This window comes from Quercus suber, unplaced genomic scaffold, assembly GCF_002906115.3.
Source record: "Quercus suber isolate HL8 unplaced genomic scaffold, Cork oak 2.0 scaffold_496, whole genome shotgun sequence".
In the NCBI taxonomy this organism is placed as follows: Eukaryota; Viridiplantae; Streptophyta; class Magnoliopsida; order Fagales; family Fagaceae; genus Quercus; species Quercus suber.
Window position 1 is genome coordinate 249,834 of NW_027069945.1, and position 22,853 is coordinate 272,686.

General features: G+C 37.8%; 4 protein-coding genes across 4 annotated transcripts; 3 read left to right on the forward strand and 1 right to left on the reverse strand.

Annotated features, from left to right (window-relative positions):
- Positions 1 to 295: 295 nt before the first annotated feature.
- On the reverse strand, positions 296 to 2,297 carry LOC112024030 (GDSL esterase/lipase At5g14450). The gene is made up of 5 exons (XM_024056671.2): positions 1,955 to 2,297; positions 1,640 to 1,849; positions 1,251 to 1,423; positions 866 to 1,139; positions 296 to 689 (listed from the first exon to the last, which is right to left on the reverse strand). Exons 1-5 carry the CDS (start codon positions 2,223 to 2,225, stop codon positions 442 to 444), a joined length of 1,176 nt encoding a protein of 391 aa, XP_023912439.1. The 5' UTR covers positions 2,226 to 2,297; the 3' UTR covers positions 296 to 441.
- A 5,869-nt stretch (positions 2,298 to 8,166) lies between these two features.
- On the forward strand, positions 8,167 to 8,730 carry LOC136063186 (uncharacterized). The gene has a single exon (XM_065763189.1). It carries the CDS (start codon positions 8,167 to 8,169, stop codon positions 8,728 to 8,730), a length of 564 nt encoding a protein of 187 aa, XP_065619261.1.
- Positions 8,731 to 9,384: 654 nt separating this feature from the next.
- Positions 9,385 to 12,409, forward strand: LOC136063187 (uncharacterized). The gene is made up of 2 exons (XM_065763190.1): positions 9,385 to 9,787; positions 10,173 to 12,409. Exons 1-2 carry the CDS (start codon positions 9,385 to 9,387, stop codon positions 12,407 to 12,409), a joined length of 2,640 nt encoding a protein of 879 aa, XP_065619262.1.
- A 7,525-nt stretch (positions 12,410 to 19,934) lies between these two features.
- Positions 19,935 to 22,670, forward strand: LOC112023991 (uncharacterized). Its single transcript, XM_024056638.1, has 5 exons — positions 19,935 to 20,248; positions 20,561 to 20,658; positions 20,814 to 21,155; positions 22,210 to 22,315; positions 22,417 to 22,670. The coding sequence occupies exons 1-5, from the start codon at positions 20,001 to 20,003 to the stop codon at positions 22,496 to 22,498; spliced, it is 876 nt and encodes a 291-aa protein (XP_023912406.1). The 5' UTR covers positions 19,935 to 20,000; the 3' UTR covers positions 22,499 to 22,670.
- The last annotated feature ends 183 nt before the right edge of the window (positions 22,671 to 22,853 follow it).

Below are 22,853 nucleotides of genomic sequence, written 5' to 3' on the forward strand. Positions count from 1 at the left end.
GTAAAGAGCACTCTATTGGTGAGCAAATTAGACTTGTTGGTGATGTATGACACTTGGATTGCTATGAAAGATCAATAGAAGTGTAACCACACAAGTGGTATGATTGGCTAAGTGGTAAAGTTCCACATTGGAAAATAATAACAAGAGTGGATGCGCTCAAAACCATATTTTAAATATTTTAGGTCAAGTGATGGCAAGAGATACTAATTCCTCAATTGAAGTCTCTCTAGTTCTATTATCTCCCCAACAGAGAGAACATCTTTTTTTTTTTTTAATAATCAACAGAGAGAACATCTATTCTTGAGACTATTCTTGATTTTTCATGTAGCTAAAACACAACGATTTAAAACAATTCTCTGTGTAGCTTGTTTGTGAATTTATGTGTAAATTGAATACATATCTTTTGTCAAAAAAAAAAATCTAGATTTCTGATCATTCAGATCAACCCATATGGCATGCATGTGTAATTGGAATTATTGGGTCCGAGAATGAACCATTGATTATCTGATTAGCAATCCAATGATTTGCAGCTTCAGTGTAATGAACACCATCCCAACTAATGTACAAGGAAGGATCTTCACAAGACCCAGCATAAATTTCAGTACCATTAATCTTATCCTTATTCCCACACCACACATGCTTGTTATCCTCGTGATACCCACAGCAAATGTTTCTTGCATCCACAAATCCTGCAAAAGGCCAACCATTTTTTCATTTTAAAAAGTTAGATTCTTGGCAGAGCTTCATTTTCATGTGACAAGTAACAAATATCATATTGGTATAGTAAAGGTCAGAAAAAAGGCATCAACTAGTATCTGATTTAGCTAGCAACAGTATCATGGTAACAACAAAATTGAAGAACTACCTTGCTTCTTTGCATTGCTAATTAGTTTGTACTTTGCTGCAAAGACATCCACATACGTTAATGCAGCATCAGGTAGCTGTTCCCTTAGCTTGATGACACGACTCTCAAGGTGCCAATTGAACTCTTTAGCCACATCATTTTGAGCTATGACACATCCATGCTCGTCAAGAATGCCAGGCATTGGTTGGCGGTAGTACTGTAGGGTCATTGGCAAGCAGCCAATGGGGCCAGTGTTGTGTATCCAAAATGATCTTGCCCCTCCTTGGTACAGATGCTGAAAAAGATGGTTGACTTTTAGCCATAACACACAATAAACGTGTTTGATCTGACTCGCATCTTGTTAACTCCAATTGATATATGACTTTGAACATTTAATACAACTTACTTGAACTGCGGTAGCTAGCTGCTCAATTATGTCTGGGATTACTGCTTGAAACTGTATATCACTCATTGTTCGAAAACCAGCAGCAATATCATTTTGGCCGATGTCAAATGTATAAAGAGCCTTAGAGAAGTCCTCAGGTCTTGGAAGATTTCTTCTTTGGAACTGTTCCTGGGCTGCATAAACAACAACAAAATCATACTTTCTATTACTTCTTTATTGACATGTTCTTTTTTACTGATAATGTTATTTTTGGTTCCTCTCTATCTTTTTTCATGCCCTCAACTTGAATCAACTCACTCTTATTCAATTGTACATACAATAAACTTAAAATAAAGGAGATGAAAATCAGATAGGACTATTTTCTTTTAGCGGTTGACGTTTCATATTACTTTGGTTGTAGAGATTGCTGGTACGCGCCTTGAACTGGTCGAACTGCGCAATCTGGATATCTAGAGAAAACGGGCTTACACCATTTGAAAAGAAGGATTCATTAAGCCGCCTAATGGTTGATCCACCAGTGGCAAAATTTGCACCGTACCCGAAACTTGTTCCTATTGAGTTTAGGTATGCGCTCAAGTATGGCAATCTAAGGGACTCGGCTGCATAAAAACACAATAGACTGATAAATTTTCTGTGAAATTTAGATAAACAACCATTCTAGATACATGCTTGCAGGGCAGAGAACAAGTTGAAATGCTAGATACCAATAAAGTCTATTATAAGGCGCCCATCGGAAGCTCTTCCAACTGGCTGATGGAAAAAAGTCTCACCAGACGGTTGCCCTGCTGCGTAGAATGCTGCTGATATCCCACCAGTGTCTGAATTGGAGTCTCCAAAGTTGTAAATTGCTGGAAAATCACAAGGTGATAAGCCAGTCATGTCTTCACCTAACACACTCAAAACCAAGAAAGCTAAACTCGCAGCAATAAAAACTCTCACAACCTCCATTCTCACTGGACTAAAACTCTGACTCATATGCTGGACACTAACACTTCCTTACTGTTATAGTGATATAGACTCCCAGATGCGTATTTATAGGCACACTTATCTTTATATAGTCAAAGAGAAATGAGTATATATATTCATGACAATCATGTATATTTCCAACAAGTGGAAAGAAAAATATTTATCTTTATTAAAAAAAGGGAAATATTAAAAATTTATTTTTATTCCACATCAGTAGTATTGCATACATTTGTTGTTTTCCTCTGCTGTTGCTAAATCCAACGTTTGCTTTTCTATAAAGGCATCTCCAGCTACTTTTCTCAACTTCGTGCTGCAAATAAACGTTATTCTTGCATTGTTATAGCTTGTCCATCTCAAATTTGGGAGTAATTATTTAGTACTTCTAGAGTCATATTTTATCATCTCACATAACAGTAAATCTCATTAATTAAATTTATGATAAGATCAACTATTCATATAAGAGTATGACATATTGATCCAAGATTACTCATTCCAAATTTGGTGATTTTATCTATAAGATCCTAGTTATCTCGCCTTGCAGTTCCTTTGATGTCACAATAATGTAACTTGGTCTGCGTTTGCCATATGGTGTTGTATTTATTATCAAAACTTACAATTAATACATGATTTTTTATATATAAAATAATAGATTGCAAGTATATTTATATTGCAAAATACCACTTTTATGAATAAGTATAACTTAAAACTAGACAAATCAAAAGAGGAACTCAGTCCATCTAAATCTCTTATACAAAATCAAAACGGGGAATGGAAATGGAAAAAATGTAAAGGTTCCCTCCTAAATACATAAATGAGCCTACTTTGTATTATTGCGAGACAAAACAAGATGGGGTAGTTCATCCTAATTTCACAAAGAGAGTCCACTTCACAATATTTTAGTTTCTATAAAAGTACATGTTGATAACACTTTCATCTACTATTCTGCTTAAAATGATAGCCTTTACATAATATTTTTATGTAGAAAAGGGGTAACTATATAAGTACGAAATATTATGCATTTTTTTTGTCACCATAAAACAAGTTTGCAAGTTGTAACCCCCCTAAAAAAAAGAAAATCTTATGGACTAACTCAAAGCATTGTCCCATATATATGACAATAATTAGCAGTATTTACCACGAAATCGATGCAAAATCATATGGGGGGCCTAAAATAATTTGTTACAGTCCTTGAGTCCAAGAAATCATTGTTCAAACATTAACACAATACATCATATAATCCAAGCTACCATCACGTATCTAGTCATTATCATAATAATTTATATACTCGTACTGCAACTGCTGTATCACATGCTGCAACTCTCTTTAACATTTATAAAGCTGGATGTCTCAACCCTGAAAAGACATAAAAAGAATTAAATAACACGTTTAATGAATAAGAAATCATGGTAGCTATTGAGACTTGCCATTAGATCCAGTTAGTTAATGGAGTAAACATTGCCAAGAGCGTTGTAACTCAGTTAGTACCTCTTAGTGTTTTCAATAGAGACATTTAAAATTTAAATCTCTCACCCCAATGAATCGATCTATAAAAAATCTGGCATAAATATTATAACGTAGATTATCTTCTCCTCTTGATTTTAGTCATAAACAAAGGCTCACAAAATACACTAACATTTCCTTTCAAACTTATAGCTTGTTTGGATGTTTTTTAAGGGAGGAGGGGGAGGGATTAATTGGAGGGATTTGGAGGGGTTCTAACTACTTCTAATATCTCATTTTTAATTCCCAAAAATTGGAGAGATTTAGAGGGAGAGTAGAGTATAAAAATGCTTGACCATATGAATTACCAAATTTACCCTTATTATATTAACAAAATTACAAACTATGAAAAGGTTAATTATTCCCCTCTCCCCTTAATTTTAAAAACCTCTCCCCTTAATTTTAAAAACATCCGATCTAGGTGGAGGATAACTATTCTCCTCTACTCTACTCCCCTCTACTTTCCTCTCTCTCAAAACTTTCAAACATAGCATTAAGGTGGCATGGAGGAAGTTAACTTGAGTTGGAGGAATTATTCTTCAATATGATAATTTGGATCTCATTTTCCGTAGGCCAAGCTAAAGGTTTGAATTTTTCCTCCCCTGTAAAAGCATTCAGCTCATCAGATGCCTTTTCAAGTCCAATTTGGCAGATATTTTTTGGCTTCTTTCTTGATCACTTCAATGACTTTTGGTTAGAAAATTAATGTAATCATACCTTTTTTTTTTTTTTTTTTTTTGGTGAACAATGTAATCATACCTGATGCATATTGCGTGCAGCTAAAAAATAAAAAGGAGAAAAATTTGAGGCTATTAATTTATTTCACCAATATAAATCACATTTTAAAGGGTCAGATATGTTTGCCGACTTCTTCATTCTTTACATCTTTTCCCTTAAAATCTGCCTAGGATTATGATTTATGATGCAGACTTTTGGTAATGTTGCATAATAATTTATGTCAAATCTTCTTTGCTCAGAATCAAAGATGTCAAAGTCATGCTCATGAACCGTAGTCATCTTTGTCTACCATACATTCTTCTTTTACTTTAAGCTTCGCCTATAATTATAGAGAATAAACATGCTTTGCATAAGACTCAATGTCAAAACTTTTTGGTTAGCAATCAAAGATGTATTTTCTCCTTTTACTTAAAAGCTTTGCTTATAATTCTGGAGAACAAACATGCTTTGCATAAGAATCAATGTATTTTTGTTGTTAGTAATCAGAGTGTCTAACTGCGTTAGCCCATGATTCACTGACACCAAAACCCTCTATGATGAAAGCAAACTGCCAATAGAGCTGTTTCACATTATCTTTAATTAAGACATCTATATAGGATGGCATGTGGAAAGGTGTCGCTAAAAATTTGAGCTGTAGAATAAGAAATGATATATTGCATAATTGTTGCTTCACATATATTGCATAATTAATAATTATTATAATAATTATTAATTTTTTGAGTTACGTTTAATTGTTTACTAATTACTGTTCAGCATTTGGTCTAATTTGGTCCAATTTGGTCTACTCATTTCATTTTAGTCCACTTCAGTTTATTTAGGGTGCGTTTGGATACCGCTTATTTTGTTGAAAATTGAAAATTGAAAACAATAAAAAAATAATTTCCGATTACTATTTACACTCACAAAACACTGTTCATTTATCTTAATGCACTGTTCATGTCCCATTAACAGTGCAAGAGGCGCTAGTCAAAAAAAGAAGAAGAAGAAGAAAACGCAGACATGAAACGCGTGAAACGACAATCCAAATGGTACCTTAGTCCATTTTGGTCAATTTCTGTCCACTTTGATGTAGTTACTTAAGATTGGGAAAATACATGTTTGAGTTAAGAGTATTATCAATTATTTGAGTAATATTAATTTTAATTATATGATAATTTTTTATTATCATGATAATCTCTTTAAAAGAAATAAATTTGAATAATAAGTTTGAAACTTAAAAATCTTAGTTGTATAAAAATAAATTAGAAAAATATAATGCATAATAACAATAATATGGATCACCAATGCAATTTGACTCCCCTAAGTTTAGAGAGTCCATAAGAACCAAAAGATATATCGTAATTATGATTGAAAAATGTTCTCCAGATTTTTTTTTTTTTGGTTGAAAATTTTATTAAAAGTTGACAGGAAATCCTTAATTTAATAAATTTGAAATTCAAAAGATTAAAATTAACGAAAGTAAAATTAAAAAACTAAAATGAAATCAATTTTACATTTTAGCCTAAAATAAAATAAAACACTTGGTGTTTGATTCCTCCACTTCTTTCTAAAAGCAAGTGAAGTTAAAAAGAATTAAAGTTAATACTTTTTCACTAGGATTATATTTTTTTAGCGGAGTGGAGTTCCCACTTCCCAACACTAAAATTGGACCATATAGCTTTAGTGTGACACTTCATCAAGGTTATACTTTTTCAAAAATTATAGTTAATAAGAATTCTAGGAGTAAAATAAAACGGTAGCCAATAATCTATTTATGTTTATGTTAATGATTGATTGTGTGAATATAGTATGTCGGGGCATGTTTTTCTCTCTGAAAATACAATATTTTGAGCCACTATTTGATTCTATCATGTACTTATCAAAAAAGAACTATTGATTCCGTCATGTAGTACTTAAAATAAGCTTTTGAGATGCACAAAAAAATCACAAAAAACAGAAATTCAGTAAAAGAGATATAAATGTGTGAAGTTAAATTTGGATAAACTAGCAAAATAATTATAAAAAATTTACAAAAACCCATAAAGTCTAGAACTTTATTTGGAAACCAAATGGTGGGTAAGGTGCTTTTCGGGATTATGAAAGAGTCAATTTCTCTAAAGAAATAATTAAAGATATAAGGTAGACAGAGGGTTGGGTTTGAGCTTTTGTGGGGGTGGTGAAGAAACAAGGAAGGAGCAATGGTTCCAATTGAAGGGGTGGGTGGGGATTTTAAAAAATCAATACTAGCATCCATATAGTATTAACATACTACTAGTACTTTCTCCCAAAAAAAACAAAAAAAAAAAAAAACTATTAGTAAATGAAAAGACACAAAATATTCATTTTTTAATGTATTACAATGTATGATGCACTAAAAATATTCATTACCAGATCATATGATAATTTTAAAAAATCATGATAATCTCTTTAAAAGAAAGAAATTTGAATAATAAGTTTGAAACTTAAAAATCTTAGTTGTACAATAATAACTTAGAAAAATATAATGCATAATAACAATTGTGGGGGGTAAAAGCCCAACTTTATATATTAGGCTTAGGGCCCTACTTGAAGACTACTGTGTGTCCGAAGAGAAGAAAGTGGTTGAGAAGGGATCTGTGTGGAAGAGATATACCTGAAAATGAATAAGGAATATAGTCTGAAGAGAGCACCAGTGGTCTGAAGAATTCATTCTCCTCAGATACAAAAAGTCTCGATCAAGCAAGTATCTGGAAAGTTCGAGTGATCTTCCTAACGATTTCAATGAGAAGGATAAGCTTTAGGCATGCTTGGAGATGATAAGAACGGAGAAATATTTAAAAGAAAAAGCTGCTACCACCGTGTTTAATGCATTGCAGCAACTTTCTTGGCTGTATTTATGTGGAGAAGACCTCTGAACAGTGTAATCTCAGCTACCACCACTCACTGAGAGCTAAAGAAGATACTTGACATGACATATACTCAAGTGGACACGTAGATGAAGAACAAGTGGACGATGAAGATGATGGGAAAGGATGCTAGATAAAGGGAAGAGACCTCTAATAATAGGGGATAAAAAAAAAAGGGAATAGGAGAGGAAGAAAGATTTTACTGTAGTTCTAAGAACTGTTTTCACTGTTCAATAAATAATATTCCTCTTCGAACATCATTTTGTTTAGCTTTTAAGTGCGTTTTTATGTTGGTTCATTCCCGGTGACTATAGTTAACAGTTGCTAAATTCACAAATAACCCAGTTCTTTCACTCACTCTCTACAAATTCATTATTTTGGGTTTGTGCTACAAATTCTGACCCTACAATTAGCGCCGTCTGTGGGAAGAGCTTGTGCGAAAGTGGAAGTAATAGTTGATAATGGCTGAACCAGGGCAACCACTAGCAAAATCTAGGGCATCCCAACACGTAGACCATTTTCTCAATTTAGAGCAGAGACAAGATCGTGAAGGTAGTGTGCATACTACGCATACTGATCGAAGCCAGCCACATGGTGGAAGTCACGTGTCTCATGTAGAGAAGAACTAAAATATGCAACTAGAAATTGAAAGGCTAAAGAGGGAGTTGCGCCATGCAAAGAGGAAACGAATTTCTTCGCATTCTGATGAAGATTCCGGTGACGAACAGGACATCACTTACTAGTAGAGATCTCGGACACCAATCAGTGAATCATTTTCCTATGAAGAAGAGCATCATCGCAAGAGGCAACCTCGAAGCCTATCACGTGGAGGCGTAAGGAACGATGCTATGAGCAAGGCCTTGAATCAAATCTCTAGGTCACCTTTTACACGCAGGATTGAAGAAGCAAGACTTTCTCGGTGTTTTAACCAGCTGACCTTTACCATCTATAATGGTAAAACGGACCTTGTGGAACATGTGAGTCACTTTAATCAAAGGATGGCTGTCTACTCCAGAGATGAAGCTTTGATGTGCAAAGTTTTCCCTTCCAATCTTGGACCAGCTGCAATGAGATGGTTCGATAGCCTAGAAACAGACTCTATCGACTCCTTCAGAGAGCTCACTCAAGTATTTGGTTCCTGTTTTGTCACATGCCGAAGAGTGGTCAGGCCTCTGTCTTCACTGCTATTCTTGAGCATGCAAAAGGCTGAGACCTTGAAAACGTATTCAGATAGGTACTGGGAGATGTTTAATGATATGGAGGGAAATTTTGATGGAATGACCCTTAGCACGTTTAAGCTCGGCCTCCCTACTGACCATGGTTTAAGAAAGTCCTTAACTGGTAAGCTAGTTACTAACATGCGTCAGCTCATGAACCGTATTAAAAAATATAAAAGAGTTGAAGAAGATTAACAGCAAGGGAAGGGAAAGGATAAGGTTATCCCCCAAGAGAAGAGGTATTTCAGGTCGGACCGTTACAATAACAACAAACCACGGAGAGATTTTGCTAGGCAGTTAGGATCAACAAACCTTCAAGCAGTTAACATTGTATTCAAAGAGCCAATACACCAGGTTTTGGGCAAGATTAAGAATGAGTCATTCTTTAAATGGCCGAATAAGATGGTGGGGAACCCTGAGAGGCGTAATCATAATCTCTATTACCAATACCACCAAGATCATGGACATACCACAGAGGATTGCAGGAGCCTGTGGGATCATTTGGACCAACTAGTCCGCGAAGGTAAATTGAGACACCTCTTGCATCACTCCAGTGGCCGAGGAAGTCAGATGAACTCGGAGCCCCAAAGAGATGACTCTTCAAAGCCTCCATTGGGAACTATCAACGTCATTTTTGCCGCACCAGGGAGAACAGGATCCTGGCCGTCCGAGGTTATGTCGGTAGCCCGGTTACCCGCAGGAGACTTTGGCCAAGGTCCGAAGAGAGTTAGACCGGATACTTAACCGGTTTTAGGGTTCTCGGACGAAGACAAGATTGGAATCATCCAACCCCATGATGACACTTTAGTAATCACCCTCAAAATTGGAAGGTATGATGTGAAGAGGGTAATGGTGGATCAGGGTAGTGCGGTAGAGATAATGTACCCTGATCTCTACAAGGGGCTGAACCTAAAACCTGATGACTTAACACCATACAATTCTCCCCTAGTTAGTTTTGAAGGAAGAGTTGTCACCCCGAAGGGCCAAATACGATTACCTGTACAGACTGGCTCAGAGGTAGTAGATGTGGATTTCATTGTTGTAGATGTGTATTTCCCATATACGACAATTGTAGCCAGACCTTGGCTTCATACGCTAGGAGCTGTTTCCTCTACTTTGCATCAGAAAGTTAAATATCCATCCGAATGGCAAGTTTGTGAAATCCGGGGAAATCAGTCTATGGCCAAACAGTGCTTAATGGCTGCCATCCAGCACAAGCTCGAAACGGAGTCCTCGGCCAAGGCCGAAAGGGGTTTATAGCAGTTAAAAAGTCAGGTACTGCCCGTCGAAGATCCAGACGAGGAGGCGTTAGATGTGAAGGTTTAATAAAAGTTGTTATTGGAGACAACCCCAAAAAGTTTTTTCAAGTCGGATCTCAGATGCCTCTACAGGAGAAGGAGGAGCTAATAGAGTTCCTTAAAAGAAATCTTGATGTATTTGCCTGGAATGCTTACGAGGCCCCAAGGGTAGAACCAGAATTCATTTGTCACCATCTAAAGGTCAACCCATTGATTATACCTAAGAAGTAGCCTCCTCGGCGCCCATCTAAGGAGCACGCTGATGCAGTAAGAGAAGAAGTAACAAAGTTCAAACAAGCTGGAACTATTAAAAAGGTTTTTTTTATCCTGAGTGGCTAGCAAACACTGTGGCGGTGAAGAAGAAGAATGGGAAATGGCGAGTGTGTGTAGACTTCATTGACTTAAATAAGGCTTGTCCTAAGGATCCATTCCCTATACCAAAAATTGATCAGCTAGTAGATGCCGTCAGCCACCCTCAGATGAGTTTTCTGGATGCCTTCCAAGGTTACCACCAAATACCGTTAGCCCTGGATGATCAGGAGAAGACTGTATTTATCACCCCTATCGGTAACTACCATTACAAGGTGATGCCCTTTGATTTGAAAAATGCAGGATCCACTTACCAAAGAATGATGACGGGGATGTTTGAGCCACAGTTGGGCAAAAGTATCGAAATTTGTATAGATGACATGGTGGTGAAAAGCAAGATCGTTTCTGAACAAATAAAGGATCTTGAAAACATTTTTGAAAATCTAAGAAGGCACAAGCTACGTCTAAACGCCTCCAAGTGCTCATTTGGTATGGGGTCAGGCAAGTTCTTAGGGTACATGGTGACTCACAGGGGAATTGAAGTTAACCCCGATCAGATAAAGGCCATCCACAATCTACAGGCTCCTCGAAATCCCAAAGAAGTTCAAAAATTGACCAGAATGACAAGTGCCTTGAACCGATTCATCTCTCCATCAGCAGATAGATGTAAACCTTTCTTCGCGTTGATCAACAAATGGAAAGGGTTTGAGTGGACTGAAAAATGTGCTTCAACCTTCCAAGAACTTAAAGATTATTTGGCTCGGCTACCAATTATGTCCAGTCCTGAACCAGATGAGGTTTTGTTTGCCTACATTGTGGTAGCTCCTTGTGCTATAAGTTTGGTACTGATACGAGTGGACCAAGGTGTGCAAAGGCCAGTTTATTATGTGAGTAAGTCATTACATGAGGCCGAGATTAGGTACCTGCCGTTGGAGAAAGCCATCTTGGTAGTAGTACTTGGTACACGGAAGTTGCCTCACTATTTCCAAGCATATACGATCGTTGTGCTCACACAACTTCTGCTCAAAACCGTACTTAGAAATGCGGACTACATAGGAAGGATAGCTAAATGGGGCACTATCCTAGGGGCTTTTGACATCAAATACATGCCCCGCACTTCGATCAAAGGCCAGGTTCTCGCAGATCTAGTGGCCGAGTTCACAGAGCCTAGTTTAACAGAAGTAACGGTGGAAAAAGACATGGATGAAAAATCGGTTGGCATGATTTCTCAACGAGGCCCATCACCCTGGGAAGTATATGTAAACGGTGCAGTGAATCAAAAGGGTTCTGGTGTAGGGCTGGTGTTAATATCTCCAGAGAAGATCGTTATCGTAAAGTCAATGAGACTATACTTCACGGCCACAAATAATGAGGCCAAGTACGAAGCTTTACTAATGGGAATGGCTATGATTCGAAGAATGGGAGAAAAGTCAGTAGAGGTGTTCTCGGACTCGAGGTTAGTCGTTGGTCAAGTACAAGGTGAGTTTGAGGCGAAGGATGAAAGAATGCAGGGATACCTAAGCCAAGTTAAACGTCTGCAGTTGGAGTTCGACTCTTTTAGTTTGCTGCACATCCCCAGAAATGGTAATGTACATGCTGATTCTTTAGCCACGCTCGCTACCTCTTCGGCGCAAGATTTGTCGAGGGTTATCCTCATCGAGGACCTGCATAGGCCTATAGAGATAAGAAGAGAGGTAGCCCAAGTTCACCAAATTAGGGCCGAACTCAGCTGGATGGATCCTATAATTAAATTCTTGAAGAAGGATACTTTACCTGAAGAAAGGGGCGAAGCTGACAAAGTTTGGAGGAAGGCGACCAGGTTCTGGCTATCCGAGGACCAGAAACTATATAAACGCTCCTATTCAGGACCGTACTTATTATGCATGCATCCTGAAGCGGCTGAGTTACTACTAGAAGAGCTACATGAAGGAATCTATGGGAGTCATACTAGAGGTAGGTCCTTGGCTCACCGAGCCATTACCCAAGGTTATTGGTGGCCGAATATGCAAAAAGAAGCCCATGAGTATGTCAAGAAGTGCAACCAATGTCAACGGTTTGCCCCAAACATTCATCAACCAGGGGGAACCCTTAATCCGTTATCTAGCCCATGGCCTTTCACTCAATGGGGCTTAGATATCGTGGGTCCATTCCCTAAAGCTGCAGGAAATGGGAAATGTCTTCTGGTCGGTACAGATTATTTCACCAAATGGGTCGAAGCTGAACTTTTGGCCAACATTAGAGATGTAGATGTGCAAAAATTTGTGTAGAAGAATATTGTCACTCGGTTTGAGATTCCTCATACTCTCATCTCGAACAATGGCCTACAGTTCGATAGCAAAGCATTCAGGAATTATTGTAGTGAACTAGGAATCATAAACAGATACTCTACCCCTGCCTATCCCTAAGGGAATGGGCAAGCAGAAGCGGTTAACAAGGTCATAGTTAATGGATTAAAAAAGAGACTAGACGATGCAAAGGGCAAATGGGTAGAAGAACTGCCACATGTACTGTGGGCATACAGAACTACACCTCGTAGGTCTACAGGAGAGACCCCATTTTCAATGACCTACAAAATTGAAGCTGTCATACCTCTGGAGACTGAGTTTCCAACTATGAAAACTAGTTCGTTCAGTCCGACCGGCAACAATGAGCAGCTAGAAAAGAGTTTGGATCTGATTGAGGAAATAAGAGAAAATGCAATGATCCAATTAGCACATTACCAACAAAAGTTCAGGTAGGGCTATGATGCCAACGTAAAGTTAAGGCCTCTAGAGCTTGGTGATTTGGTACTCAGGAAAGTTGTGGGCACTGCAAAGAACCCAGCTTGGGGAAAGTTAGGACCCAATTGGGAAGGGCCATATCGTATTGCTTCAGGGGCTGGCATTGGGGCGTACTTCTTGAAAGATTTGGATAGTCATATAATACCACGCCCTTGGAATGTAAATAACCTTAAAAGGTATTATTATTAATCAAGTCTTTACTTTAATCAATATGCCAATTTGTTATGTAAAGTTTTTGGACCTCTCCTAAGTGTTTAAACTTAAATCTAATCATGCCTAAAGTCCCCAGACCAGATGATTTGGGTTAGTTAACACTCGTTTACAAGTCTTCTAAGTTTTTAAACTTAAATCTAATCATGCCTAAAGTCATCAGACTAGATGATTTGGGTTAGTTAACACTCGTTTACAATTCTCCTAAGTGTTTACACTTAAATCCAATCATGCCTGAAGTCTTCGAACCAGATGATTTGGGTTAGTTAACACTCATTTACAATTCTCCTAAGTGTTTAAACTTAAATCCAATTATGCCTGAGGTCCTCGGACCAGATGATTTGGGTTAGTTAACAATCGTTTACAATTCTCCTAAGTGTTTAAACTTAAATCCAATCATGTCTGAAGTTCTCGGACCAGATGATTTGGGTTAGTTAACACTTGTTTACAATTTTCCTAAGTGTTTAAACTTAAATCCAATCATGCCTGAAATTCTCGGACTAGATGATTTGGGTTAGTTAAAACTCCTTCACATTTCGGCTAAGTGTTTAAACTTAAATCTACTTACGCCCGAAGTTCTCAGACCAAATGATATGGGTCAGTTAACATTGTCTTATAGTCATTATTAAGGTTTAAATTTAACAAATTATGCCTAAATAACCTCGCCTTATAGTCTTAAAATATTGGAATAATCCGAAATCAGTGCTTAGCAATATTCCTTGTGGATATTCAAGAAAACCTGTAATACCTTCACATCATTCATTGCATTCAATGTTTGTTAATAACTTTTGTATGACCTACTTCTTCCAGTATTTAAATAAGGTGTTTGCATCACTGGCACGATATCATCGTTAAGTCTGCCTGTGTTACTGTAATTACCAGTTATAGTTTACAATAATAATAAGTATCATAAGATGTGCAACGAAAACACTAAGAATAAAAGAGAAACGATTTCATTGATCAAAAGAAGGTAGTTCATAATTCCATACATAAAAAAATAAAAAAATAAAAAAATAAAATAAAATAAACGTCTAGGCCTTCTACTGAGGGACCAAAGGGTTAGCAGCCTGACTGGACTCAGCAGCAGCAACTTCTGCGACTTGTTCCTTAGACTCTGTGTCGAACAACTTCTTGCAAAAGTGGGTCCCTTCATCACTAATAATAGCTCGTGGAGTGCCAAATCTTGTGAATATGTTCTTATGCAGAAATTTGAGCACTACCTTTGCATCGTTTGTTATTGTAGCAATTGCCTCCACCCATTTTGACACATAATCAATTGCCAACAAGATATAAACAAAGCCAAAAGAATGAGGAAAAGGACCCATAAAATCAATCAATTGCCTCCACCCATTTTGACACATAATCAACTGCCAACAAGATATAAACAAAGCCAAAAGAAGGAGGAAAAGGACCTATAAAATCACTCTGGAAGGGACTTCTCTTTTCCCAAGTCTTTGCCCTTATCTTGGGGAGCCTCAACTGGCTTGCTCTGGTCACTATGTTGACCAGACTCCTTGGGGGCCTCAGGGTTGATAGGAGGGACTTGGCCGATCAAGGATTGCTCCAAAACCTTTTGGAGTTGTGTGGGGGGAGAGGAGTCAGACCCTGGGAGTTCACGAATATTAGGATCGTAATATATACTCCCAGGTTGCCTCAAATCAGATTCTGTGGAGACCCCAGTAGCGTCCAGCGCTTTTTCCTAAGTTATGTCACAGTACTCTCGACTAACCGCGGCAATCTGCTCAGTAAGGTTGGCTTGGGTCTTCTCCACCCCTAGTTTATATGCTGCCTGCCTTTTAGCCTCGACCGCCTCCTTGGCAACTGAGCTTTCTTCTCAGCCAATGTGGTAGTCTCCTTGGCTTTCTGAAGCTCAATCCGCAGATCCTTCACCAGCACTCTTTTTGTTTCCAGATTGATCTCGGTCAAATTCAGCAGCTGGCGTTGGTCTTCAACTTGCTTCATGGCATTTTGGAGACCAGCATCTAGACTATTCCTCTCCTTGGTCACCTCTTTCAATTTCTCGGACAAATGAGCAAAGTCTTCCTTCAAATTACCCAACAATTTTTCTGCCTTAGACCGGGAGTGGGCCTCTGCTTGGGCTTCAGTGTAGACCTTTTTGTTCCACTCCTCGGCCACATAAACCTGCTGGGTAATCTATGTAGTAAAAGGAAAATTTTCAATTAAAAAAAAAAAAAGTCATCAGCTGAAGAAGTGGATTAAGTTACTTACCATGGCTAAATCCCTCTTTAGGGATAAAAAGAGTTCGTACTGGCTAAAATGCCTGTAAAAATCCATGTCTCGTGGGAGGAGCAGTGGTTGCTTCAAAGTCTCGGTAACGAGACCTGCCCTCCCCCAATTATAATTTCTGAGGGAAGTCTCCCAGGGGATTGGAGCACCATCCAATTCCAGATTGGGGACTAGGTGCGAGGTCCTCGCGCACATTAGGCACGAGAGCGTTATCACGGCTCTCTGTAGACGAGGCCCTTTTGTTACGATGGTCTTTGGCCACCTTCTGTTGTTTGGTCCCTTTCTGAGGTGCTACCTCCCTTTCTTCCTTGTTGGTGAGGGGTCCTTTCTTCTTTGGATCTGGCAATTGCTTGGCATCAAGATCCAAAGGAACTTGAGGAGGCAGTGGAGGAAGACTAACAGCTGGTTGAGACGTACCGGTCTCCTTAGGCCCAACTTTCTTACCCATATTTTTCATTAAATCCTTCAAGCTCGCCATGTCTTCTTCTTCTTCCGAAGAGTCTTCTGGGAAAGCTGTTATCAAAATAGGAGGGCGGACGCTAGACTACCTGTCAACTTCTTCCTCGGCGTCCGAAACTTGTATCACTTGAACCTTTCCTAAAGCCTCTCCTTCGAATGTAAACTTATCAATTTGCTTTTCGAGTGAAGAAGTCGAGGAAGCAACACCTTCGCCTTCTGCTACTGGTTCGAGGGGAATCTGTTAAACTGGCTGGACGAGTAACGGTACACCCTGCTGGTTTGGATGTGGTACGGGGGCAGGATCGAATGGTGCCAAAAAATTGTGCCAAGAGACGTCTATTCGTTGGAGCCGATAATCTCCCTGAGTGATGGCGTTGCTGACCAGCTGAAAATCAGTTGATTTCAGCGTGAATCCAAGAATGAGAGGAACGAACCGAAGCTGCCTGTCCTCACTTACGAAAATTTCCAATTGTAGTAAGTAGTTGAGCGCATGGACGTTCGTGAGGCTGAGCTGGGGAGAAACGTGATCCTTATCTGTTAACACCATAACGAAACTTAGTCAGAAACTTGAAAACCATGATACGAAGAGAAGGAAAATTGTTAAAAAACGGAGATCCTAAATCTATTGCTAGGAAACCTAAATCTAAGATTTCCCACCTGGCTCTCCTGGCTGGGTCGGGCAATGAAGATCGTCATGCCACGGACCCGAGACGATCAGATAGTCGTCTTTCATCCCTTTGTTGGACTTGGGAAGGCAAGGGACGAGTCTAACGACGTCGGATCGGGATTTAAGGTAGTATCCCACTCCTTTCTGGCTATGACACTCGTACATGTGTACTACGTCAAGCCAGATGAGCCCCAGTCCTAAATGACGATTCAAAGCATCAATTGCCCATAGGATCCTAAACATATTAGGTACGCATTGATCAGGAGAAAGTCTATGGTTACGGAGATAATTTTAGGTGATAGAACCCATGGGGAGAGTCATTCCTCCCTCTATAAAGGCTATCATAGGGATTACGACTTCCCCTTCTCTTCGGTCGGTTAATATCTTTTCTGGGGGACAATACCTCAGGTTTACCCCTTGTGGTATGCCGTATGTCTCCTTAAATTCCTCTATTAAGGCAGGACTATCGATGAGATACTAAAATCTACCCATTTTTGGTTAATTAGAAGAAGGCACAGAATAATAATTGGGAAACGAGAACTTAAAGGCTGAGGATGTTGGCTGAAGAGAAGACTAAAGACTTGAATAAAGGAGAACTTACGCAAACTAAATCGGAGAATGATCCTTGAACTTGGAGAGAGATTCTTGCAGATTCTGGGAATAACTAGGATTGATGGCTGGGAAAGCTTTGGAAGTTTGAATGGTTGAATTCGCTGAGAAATCTGAGAACTGTGAAGTAAAGGAAAAACGTTTTCCTTCAAAGCTTTATATAGGGGGGGTCAGAAAATGAGTGGCAATTACCCCGCCCAAATTATGAGGGAAAATGCTGTCTGTTGGATCGATGGCTCACCGTTGGATACCAAAGACATAGCACCGCCCAGAGCAATTAATAGCGCTTCGTAAATACCGAAACATCAGCAGATAATGATGGAGTGCCTAAATCTATGCTCGCATGTGTAAATTCAAGTAATTTTCATATTCTTCACAATTATTTTATGTGATAAGTCACAATCCTACTTTTTCTTCTCGGATGCGAGGGAAAAATTAAAATTTTGAGAGGCTATTGTGGGGGGTAAAAGCCCAACTTTATATATTGGGCCTAGGGCCCTACTTGAAGACTATTGTGTCCGAAGAGAAGAAAGTGGTTGAAAAGGGATTCGCGTGGAACAGATATACCTGGAAATGAACGAGTAATATAGTCCGAAGAGAGCACCAATGGTCCGAAGAGTTCATTCTCCTCGAATACAAGAAGTCTCGATCAAGCAAGTATCTGGAAAGTTTGAGTGATCTTCCTAACGATTTCAATAAGAAGGATAAGCTTTAGGCATGCCTGGAGATGATAAGAACGGAAAAATATCTAAAAGAAAAAGCTGCTACCACCATTTTTAATGCACTGCAGCAACTTTCCTGGCCTCATTTATGTGGAAAAGACCCCTGAACAGTGTAATCTCAGCTACCATCACTCACGGAGAGCTAAAAAAGATACTTGACATGACATATACTCAAGTGGATACGTAGATAAAGAACAAGTGGACGATGGAGATGATGGGGAAGGATGCTATATAAAGGGAAGAGGCCTCTAATAATAGGGGATCAACAAAAAAAAAAAAGAATAGGAGAGGAAGAAAGATTTTACTGTAGCTCTAAGAACTGTTTTCATTGTTCAATCAATAATATTCCTCTTCGGACATCATTTTGTTTAGCTTTTAAGTGCGTTTTTACGTTGGTTCATTCCCGGTGACTATAGTTAACAGTTGCTAAATTCACAAATAAGCCAGCTCTTTCACCCACTCTCTACAAATTCATTGTTTTGGGTTTGGGCTACAAATCCTGACTTTACAACAATAATATGGATCGCTTCAAAAAAGATTAATATCAATAAAAAAACCAAAAATGATAAAATTGTATATTTGTAAAAATAGAAAGATTGAAATTACTTTTAGAAATTATTTAATTTTTAGGAAAAATAAATTATCTACAATAAAATTTAGAGAATAAATTATACATTATACCACATCTCAAAATAATAATATATTTCCACACATTATGTAGGTACGTGACTAGTAAGGTAAAAATACAATATACCCTTTATAAGTTAAATGAATTTTCATTTTAATCCACTAAGTTTAATTTTTATCAATTTAATCATTTCACTTTGATAACATTATCATTTTAGTCATTTCATCTACTACTGTGTGGAAAATGCTATAAGATCTCTTAAAACAACATTGTTTCACATTTTAAAAAGGTAAAAATGCAAAACTGACCCTCTAACTTTCACATTTTTTTTATATTAGTCCTCTAACTTTTAGTTTTGTCAATTCAGTACTTTAACTTTCAATTTTTGTCAATGTAGGGCTCCGTTACATTTCTGTTAGTGGCTGCCGTTAGACCCACTGAAACGACACCGTTTTGCATTTTTTTTTTTAAATTCGGAATTAAAAAAAAAAAAATCGTTCCCTTTCCCCTGAATCAAAACAAGACAATGAAGACCTAAATTCGATTCAAATTCCTACACCTATTGCTGCTACCACTCCTCCACACAGTCCCAATCCTTTCCTCCTCGCCTCAACAACAACAACAACGTCATTGAAATCCTCCAGCAACGCGGCCTCATCAAATCCCTAACCAGCCCTGACCTCCACGACACCGCCGCCGCCGTTTCCTCCTCCTTCTCCTCAACTCTCAAAGTTTACTGCAGTTTCGACCCCATCGCTCAATCTCTCCACCTCGGCGACCCCTCCGACAAGTCCCTCGAGTGTCCCAACCTCGACCTCGACTCTCTCCACCGCATCACCCTCGGCATTCAATCCACCATCGCCAGAATCCTCTTCGAGAACTTCGTCATCCTCAACAACTACAACTGGTTTTTTTTTTCCTAGATTTTTTTAATTTTCTTTTAATTCCAAATTAAAAAAATAAAAAATAAAATGCAAAACGGCATCATTTCAGTGGGTTTAACGACAGCCACTAACAGAAATGTAACGAAATCCTACATTGACAAAAATTGAAAGTTAGAAAACTGAATTGACAAAAGTGAAAGTTAAAGGACTAAAATAAAAAAAATGTGAAAGTTAGTGGGTCAGTTTTACATGTTTGCCTTTTAAAAATTATATACAATGACATTATTTCACATTTATAGCATTAAAAATTATTTAAAATGACTCCATTTAAGAGATTTAACAATGTTTTTCAAATGACAATGGATAGAGACTAAAACCATTATGTGATTATTATATATATATATATATATATATATTTTGCCATATAAGCAATAAGCCAAGAATTATAACTGCAAAGTTATGGAAGGATTAATTTGGTGAAATTGCAAAATTTAAAGGACAAAAATAAAGATTTTCAAATTTCAGCGACTAAAAATATATTTTTGCCAATAAAAAGTAATTCAAGACGACACGTCGTTTTGCTACGCCTAACAAATACACACAAAGCTTCCCTTTTCAAACACAAACACTAGGGTTTTTCAGCACCGTACCAATGGCGACGAACGGCGAAGAAGACAAGGCATCGAAGACGAAGAAGGAAGGGACGAGCCTATTGGGCGCACCGAGCTTCACAAAGCTCGATAATGGCCGATTCAAGTGCGTGGAGACTGGTCACGAAATGCTCGCCAAAGACAAGGACTCCTACTCTAACTCAAAACGGTGCCGTTTGGGTCTCATCGACTTCGCTTTGTCCAAAAACAAACCCCCTCTCAATATCTTCAAGCAAGACCCTCTCTCTCGGTACCAAAAAGTTCCTATCTTTCTCTCTCTCTCTCTAAGCCCATGTTGTTATTTTGAGCTATTGAATTGAAAGCTATTATCTTTCTCTTTCTTTTAATGCAAACTGAAATGGGTATTGGTTAATTTAAATGATTGTGTTCTTTTTCTGAAGAATTAAGGTTAATAAGAAAAAATTGATTATGGGTTTGTGAAAATTTATATTGGGTGTTTTTTTTTTTTGATCCATATATGTTGGGAAATGTAGCATTCTAGATATTTACTTTGATTTTTGTGGGTATGCTGATACCATAATCCATTTGATCATTTTTGTAGCTCAAAGTTGATATGTAAGCTGACAGGGGATACCATTAATAAGTCTGAGGAACATATATGGAAGCACATCAATGGGAAACGATTCCTCAATAAACTAGGTTTGTGTTTTTTTTTTTGCAGTTCTTTTCATTGTGATTGTTTATGATCAGTTATCTTGATGATCCATTTAAGTATTTGCCTTTAGATTTTCAAGTTTTAATAAATTATATGTTCCAAGGTTGCCTAAGATTATAATATGGACTTTCTTTAATAGAGGAAAAGGAAACAGGGAAGCCAACCTCAAATGGAACAGTAGAAGAGAAAGTTGAGCAGAAGCCCAAGAAGGCTTCAAAGCAAAGTACAGATGGTTTGAAGAAGAAGAAGCAGAAGGAGAAGAAGAAAAAGAAGAAGGAGAAGGAGAAGGAGAAGGAGAAGGAGAAGGAAGTTGAAGAGATTATCTCTGAAGTTAGAAATATGTCTGATAATGACAGTGGTGCAGAAGAAGATGATTTCTGGGTGCCTCCAGTGGGAGATCGTTGGGATTTTGATGATGGGGGAGATCGATGGGGTTCTGGTTCAGAGTCAGGGCAGGAAAGTGATGAGGTTAATGAAACAGGTATGTTTTACCTCTATTTCAAACTCAAATTATGTTACTTTGTAATAGATGAGTCACTTATGCATTCTGTGAATAATGGTCCTTCACGTAAATTACTTTGGATGGTAAATCAAACATTTGCCTATTAATTTGGGCTTGTTCATTGTTGAATTGGGAGCAAGACTAAAAAAGAAAATAGTTCTGTTGAACAGGCTAGGATATGAAAGATTATGATGTTGAATATAAGGACTTAGAAATAATCTTGCCAAACCAGACAATGAGAAATGACTGGATGATTCTTTGAAAAGTTCCAAAGTTAATGAATAATCTCAAGGGTAGCACAATCTACTGGGGACCACGTCTCATGAAGCAGATGTCATTAACATAAATCTCCCCTTTCCCTTCCCCTCGGGGCCAAAATTTACTTTAAAAAATTTATTTAAAAAAAGGTTCAAAAGTTGATGAACACTTGTGTCTTCATCAATTTCTGGAAGTAAGTTCTAATGGCTTGACTGCAACTACATGGCCAAATAATCTTTCTTTTATGGTAGAACACTAGAACTCATTACATCAATCAATTTCCTCCAAGTTCCAAGTGAGAATTTACAAAGTCAAGGTCACTTAGTTGTATATATGCCAGACATATTTGGCGAAGTTAATTGTGGTCTAACCCTGCTCAGTATACTTGCTCGAGGGAAATATGTCTAACCCTGTTCATTACATTCTTCTCATCCCTGCTTTTGCTGATATTTTTGTTTATTTATTTATTCATTTTAGGATTGGTAAGTTGCACGCACCACCCATGTCTTGAATCCATGACCTAGAGCTTATTGGCTCATTTATTGCTAAAAGTCATCTAGTCCAATGTGAAGTTGTCTTAGTTAATTATCTTTGTCTGGATAACATCGGAGCATATTTTGTTTGACTTCCAGTTGCCTATACCCAAACCACTGCAAATCTTTTATGAAAGTTTCTTTTTCACATGGTGGTTTATTGAATTCTAGAAATCTCTCTCTCTCTCTCTCTCTCTCTCTCTCTCTCTGTTACTGAATTTGATGGTATATCATATAATCAGATGATCCAGCTGAAGAGGGCGAGCAGGAGACAGAAGAAGGCATATCATTATTATCAGATGGTCCAGCTGAAGAGGTTGAGCAGGAGACAGAAGAACTCTCTACACGGTATCTTCCTTCATCATGTGTATCTGAATCATTTTATTTTTCATTGATATGCAATGTTTTTCGCCACTGTGGGTCTTATCCTTTTTTTATTGGCTATGCAGGACAAAAAGAATGTCCATAGAAATTGGACCCAGTAGTTTTGCTTCAAGGAAGAAGAAGAGTAAGAAGAATCACACAAATTAATCTTTATTCAACAGAATTTAGGTGCCAGTAATTCGTTGCAAAATGAAGTTTTCCCCTGTAGTCAATTAAATTAACTTCTTTCAGTAGCTTGTATGAAGATAATAAAAATAATTACTCTATACACTAAAATTTTGTTAGCATTATATTAAATGGAGGTACTGTTAATTGTGCATTTTTCTCTCCTCTTGTTTCCCCTTTAATTGTACACTTTCTGAACATACTTCCTTGGTTAGGGAATCGAAATTCCTACCCATGTAAGAATGTAATTAAACTGAGGAGATTAGGGATGGTATCGCCTTAGATAGGCTAGGATGAAGTAAATAGATGTTGATTGCAATTATTTGGAAATGACTAT

Bases quoted from the DNA above. Each gene is read 5' to 3' on its own strand.
- LOC112024030 (XM_024056671.2), bottom strand. From the start codon at position 2,225: ATGAGTCAGAGTTTTAGTCCAGTGAGAATGGAGGTTGTGAGAGTTTTT. The intron at 1,850-1,954 runs GTATCTAGCATT...GTTTTTATGCAG, and splicing joins CCTTATAATAGACTTTATTG to CCGAGTCCCTTAGATTGCCA. The intron at 690-865 runs GTAGTTCTTCAA...GGCCTTTTGCAG, and splicing joins TAGCAATGCAAAGAAGCAAG to GATTTGTGGATGCAAGAAAC.
- LOC136063186 (XM_065763189.1), top strand. From the start codon at position 8,167: ATGAGCAAGGCCTTGAATCAAATCTCTAGGTCACCTTTTACACGCAGG.
- LOC136063187 (XM_065763190.1), top strand. From the start codon at position 9,385: ATGGTGGATCAGGGTAGTGCGGTAGAGATAATGTACCCTGATCTCTAC. The intron at 9,788-10,172 runs GTTTATAGCAGT...CTGAGTGGCTAG, and splicing joins CTCGGCCAAGGCCGAAAGGG to CAAACACTGTGGCGGTGAAG.
- LOC112023991 (XM_024056638.1), top strand. From the start codon at position 20,001: ATGGCGACGAACGGCGAAGAAGACAAGGCATCGAAGACGAAGAAGGAA. The intron at 21,156-22,209 runs GTATGTTTTACC...TCATATAATCAG, and splicing joins TGATGAGGTTAATGAAACAG to ATGATCCAGCTGAAGAGGGC. The intron at 22,316-22,416 runs GTATCTTCCTTC...TTGGCTATGCAG, and splicing joins ACAGAAGAACTCTCTACACG to GACAAAAAGAATGTCCATAG.